Source organism: Octopus bimaculoides, chromosome 21 (genome assembly GCF_001194135.2).
Source record: "Octopus bimaculoides isolate UCB-OBI-ISO-001 chromosome 21, ASM119413v2, whole genome shotgun sequence".
NCBI lineage: Eukaryota > Metazoa > Mollusca > Cephalopoda > Octopoda > Octopodidae > Octopus > Octopus bimaculoides.
Genome location: NC_069001.1, coordinates 3,377,928 through 3,382,468, shown reverse-complemented (window position 1 = coordinate 3,382,468; position 4,541 = coordinate 3,377,928). Strand labels below are relative to the sequence as shown.

At 32.2% G+C, this 4,541-nt stretch overlaps 1 protein-coding gene across 1 annotated transcript in view; it reads left to right on the top strand.

Annotated features, from left to right (window-relative positions):
• LOC106873177 (uncharacterized) overlaps positions 1–4,541 on the top strand; it is a 49,830-nt gene that overhangs the window by 2,104 nt on the left and 43,185 nt on the right. Inside the window, exons 2-6 of the mRNA XM_052975349.1 lie at positions 185–361; positions 962–1,096; positions 1,218–1,352; positions 2,759–2,887; positions 4,016–4,102. Of these exons, the coding sequence (XP_052831309.1) occupies positions 185–361; positions 962–1,096; positions 1,218–1,352; positions 2,759–2,887; positions 4,016–4,102 (663 nt within the window). The remainder of the gene's footprint in view (positions 1–184; positions 362–961; positions 1,097–1,217; positions 1,353–2,758; positions 2,888–4,015; positions 4,103–4,541) is intronic.

Sequence of the window (4,541 nt, the reverse complement as noted above, 5' to 3'; positions counted from 1 at the left end):
ATATATATATATATATATATATATAAAGTGATTACAAAGTGATACTCATTTCTTGCCATGTTTGCTCAATATTAATGTTAATTCTATAGAAATATATATATGTTATGTTAAAGATGAGTTTGACTGTCTAAAGTAGCTTACAGAGTTTCTTATAATCCATATCTTTCCCTTAACCTATCATTAGTGTCTAGCTGAAACACAAGATGCACTAGAAGAACAGCAGAGAATATCTGATGATTTGGAGAAGGAACTTCAAATGAAAGAAGAACAGGAAAAAGATCTGCAGAACCAAATAACAGAAACAGAACTGGATTTGAAAGACTTGAAGCAGACAATCGAGGAAACAGAACGAAGAGCACAGGTTTGTAAAGATTAACATTAGTTATCTATACCAAGTTTTACCATCAACATTACTATGATTTACAAGAAAGTACTGATTAAATATGATCTGGCTAGATAATATGATTGAAATTCCAATAACCCAAAGATACAATCTACTTTAAAAACTATAGGTAAGGAGTTAACACAGTAGGGCATTAAAATATTAATTAGAAATAAATGAAAAATAATATCAGTCACAGATTAATAATTTTTCTCACAATATTTCATTTCAAAGTTTCAGCTCAGAGCTGCGGCCATGCTGATAGTTTACATATTTAATATGTTAACACTAATTTATCTTCCAGAGAGGGTTTTGATAAATTTAATTGCCATGAAGAATAAAGAATCTAAAGTTTTGAATATAGGCTCTCTTTAGGGTGAGAAAGATAGAGAAAGTGGTATCACTTAGATGCAAGCTAACAAATGATGAAACAGCCATACTTTGGTTATCAGCTTTATGTGCCCTTCCTGAAGTTTTAACCACCAAATTATTTAACAGTACGAATGTTTATATAAGAAATGCAAGGCATGCATTTTCAGTATGTATCAAAAAGTAACCATATTCTTTCTTCCATTGTAGGCAGAAATTCAATCAATTGAACAACAGTTAATAGCAGAAAAAGAAAATACCCTTATGTCTGCTAAGAAAGCTATACTTGATATTGAGAAAGACAGAAATGTCCAGCATATAATGTCAGAACTAGAAAAATCAAAGGTTGGAATTTTCTTAAGTAATTTCACAAACTTGTCATATCAGACTTCAGGTATTTATTATAGTTCCCAAAGTAAAACAAACTTCTGTAATTTATTCCCTACTATGTCTCTCTCTTTGTTAGATGTTGAACAGTGTATTAAAAGACAAACTGGATGAGAATAAGAAGAAATTTGACCGATGTTACAATGACTTTATACTGCCTGCAGACTTAAAGAAGAAAATGAAAAGTTTGTCTCACAGCTTGAAAACAGGAAAGGTAACTGATGTTTTGATATATTTGTACATTGCTACTACATTACACTTTATTGAAAGAGTTGTCAAAAGTAAAATTTACTCTTAGTTACACTCATTCAATACCTCTTATAAAAATCTACATTTCAGTAATACCAAAACACTATCACTTCTTGTCCACACACACAATACACATTATGTACACACACACACACACGTCTTGTATTGAAACACCTATGCAAAGGCTATGAGTGTTACACCTCATCTCAACTCATTATTGTAAATTTAAATATATACTACTTTTTATTTGGGTTCACACTGCTTACAGGGGCACACACAAACACACATATATACAAGTCTATGTCCGGTCATAGAGTGACCAATATATATATATATATATATATATGCACATGCTCACTATAGTCACATTATACACGATGCACACATTAATATACTTACAGTATATATGTAATGAATATAAATGTGTGCACAGTCACTTCTCATTCAAATAACTCTAGACACAATCCTACTAAGTGGCACCTAGGTAAAGTGTCTTCTACTGCAGCTTCATGTTTACTAATACTTTGTGAATGGAATTTGGTAAACAGAAATTATGTGAAAGACCATCCTATGTGTGTAGGCATGTGTGTGTGTGTGTATGTGTACATACATATACACATGCATATATGCGCACACGTACACACACATGTGTAGAGTGAGAGGGGGGAGAGAGAGAGTGTGTAAGACAAAATGTCTTGCAGCATTTCTCTGGTTCTTTACATTCTGAGTTCAAAGCCAGTGAGGTCAATTTAGCCTTTCATCCTTCTGGGATCAATAAAATAAAGTGCTAGCCAAGTAATTGAGCCAATATAATCAACAGTTTTCTTCTTCAAAAGTTTCTGGCCTTGTCCCTATATTAGGAGTCATATGTGTGTGTGTGTGAGTCTACATGTATATGAGTTGGTGTGTATATATGTGTTTTGAGTTACATCCCTTAATATTCATTTGTGAGTGATAATAACTGAAATAACCGATGAAGTTGATATGATGAATTAAACCCTTGATAGCAGTAGCAGTATGGCTGCAGTTTAATGAGTGAAATTAGTAAAAGAAGAAGAAAGTAAAGTTGGAATGTGAAAGGGATGGAGTACTTGTGCATGTGCACATGCTTACATACATAATACACTCATAAAATAGACATACACTTACATATACATGCATTACACAGGCAAAAACGTAGAAAATTTATACACACAATCATTTACAGTACATGAATATTATGCACACAGTACACTCACTCACAAAATGTACTGACACAACTTGCATACAACACACACATACACACACACACACACAAACGCACAAAACACACATACACCCACACACATTGACTAGTGTCTTTTCATCTCTGCTCTTATCTTCTTTGAACAGCATGTCATTGAGCCAGAGGATAACAAAGATTTTGTTGGACAAATCTTTCAAGACTTACAGAAAGGATTGCAAGATAAAATGAACCAAATGAAGAAAGAACTAGATGAAAGAAAAGAGAATGAAAGAAAGGTTGGGTAAAATTCAATCAATTTTTTCTTACAATATTATTTTTGACAATATTTAGATGTTCAGAGAAGTAAGAGAGGAGATTTAACAATGGGGAAACTTCACTTTGAGATTATCTCAAACTAAAAATTATATCAATTATTCTAGGTAACAGATTTAATAATTTATTGCATAAGATTATTTGCTAGACTGGCTATGGTGGTTGCAGCATGCATAGTAATTTATTACTCAGTTTGAAAAAATTCAAAATGAACAATGGTGAAGTGACCCAGGCATAATTCATATGGACTGAGCTCAGGCATGATTCAGATATCAGCTATGCTATGATTTAGATATGGTTTGTCTGAGGAACTGTTGCTTAAACTTGAGTTTATGAATTAAACTAATTTTCAATAAAAATAAGAAACACAAGGAAAAAAGTCAGATTTCTGGAAATATAAATATGTTTTATGCTGCTGTTGTGTTAATTGATGTCGTGTAACTTCTCTACTTTATACACATGCATTCACAAATATGCTTACTATCATATACCAAAACACAGGCATGTATCTGTATGTACGTGTGTGTGTGTGTATAGTAAACTGACCTTAGTGAAGTGTCAAATAGACCTGATGATCGTACACAAACTTATTAAAAGGTGAAAGAGTTACAACATACTCCAAATTTTATATTATACTCCACACAAAAACAAAACAAAAAAAAAACACAGAAAGAAGCATAAAGTGTGTGCCACAGTACAGAAATCAACTACAATTTTATAGAGCACCTTCTTGAACAGAGCTGACTGGAGCTCTCGAACACACTTTTATCACTATCCCTAAATACAGTGTATACAATACACACTCCTTAACTCTGGTTCAGCTCCAAAAACAATTTGGCCATGAGCCAATGAATGGGTCTTTATACAGCTGCCCAATTGACTGAAAATAGCAGAAGATTCTCTTTCAAATTCACTATCTTAAAACCCCTTCAAAAATGGATATATCAGTCAAAGTACTATATCTACAAACAAGAAGACAGAATAGTCAAGGCTGGAATTTGTTGTTGTTGACCTGAAGCTTAACAACAACAAATGATAATATAACTTCCAAGCAAGACAGAGCTAAACTTCATGATAAATTCTGTTTTCAGGCAAAGGAACGGAATCAAGCATTAAATGAAAAACTGAAAGAAATGAATAGATTATTGATGGAAAAGAAGACACATGATCTGAAACAGGTTAGAGACATGTATTATTTAGACTTTTCCTACTATTGTTGTCATTATAAGTTTATGTTTTCAATAAAGAATGACATTGAGTTATGAACCTTGATGAGTTTATAAGTTGTTTTGTTTCTCCATGAGTCCCATATAGCTTTACTACCAACTGGGCATTCATAGCCCTCTCCACTTCTTTTTATTTCCTATAAATCTTTTACAGTCCACAGCTTCTGTTAGTGTAATGTACTAACAATGATCTATATATTTTAACTATTAATATTGTTGTCACAGACTTAATATTTTCCACTGCTTGGAATTTATAAGGGTTTTGTTTATATTATAGTCATTGTATATTACAAATTCTTTCAGCAACAACTGATGATTTCTTCTTTTAATTTTTTTTTCTCTCCCATGTATGTATGTATGTCTGTGTATATATATATATATATATATATAT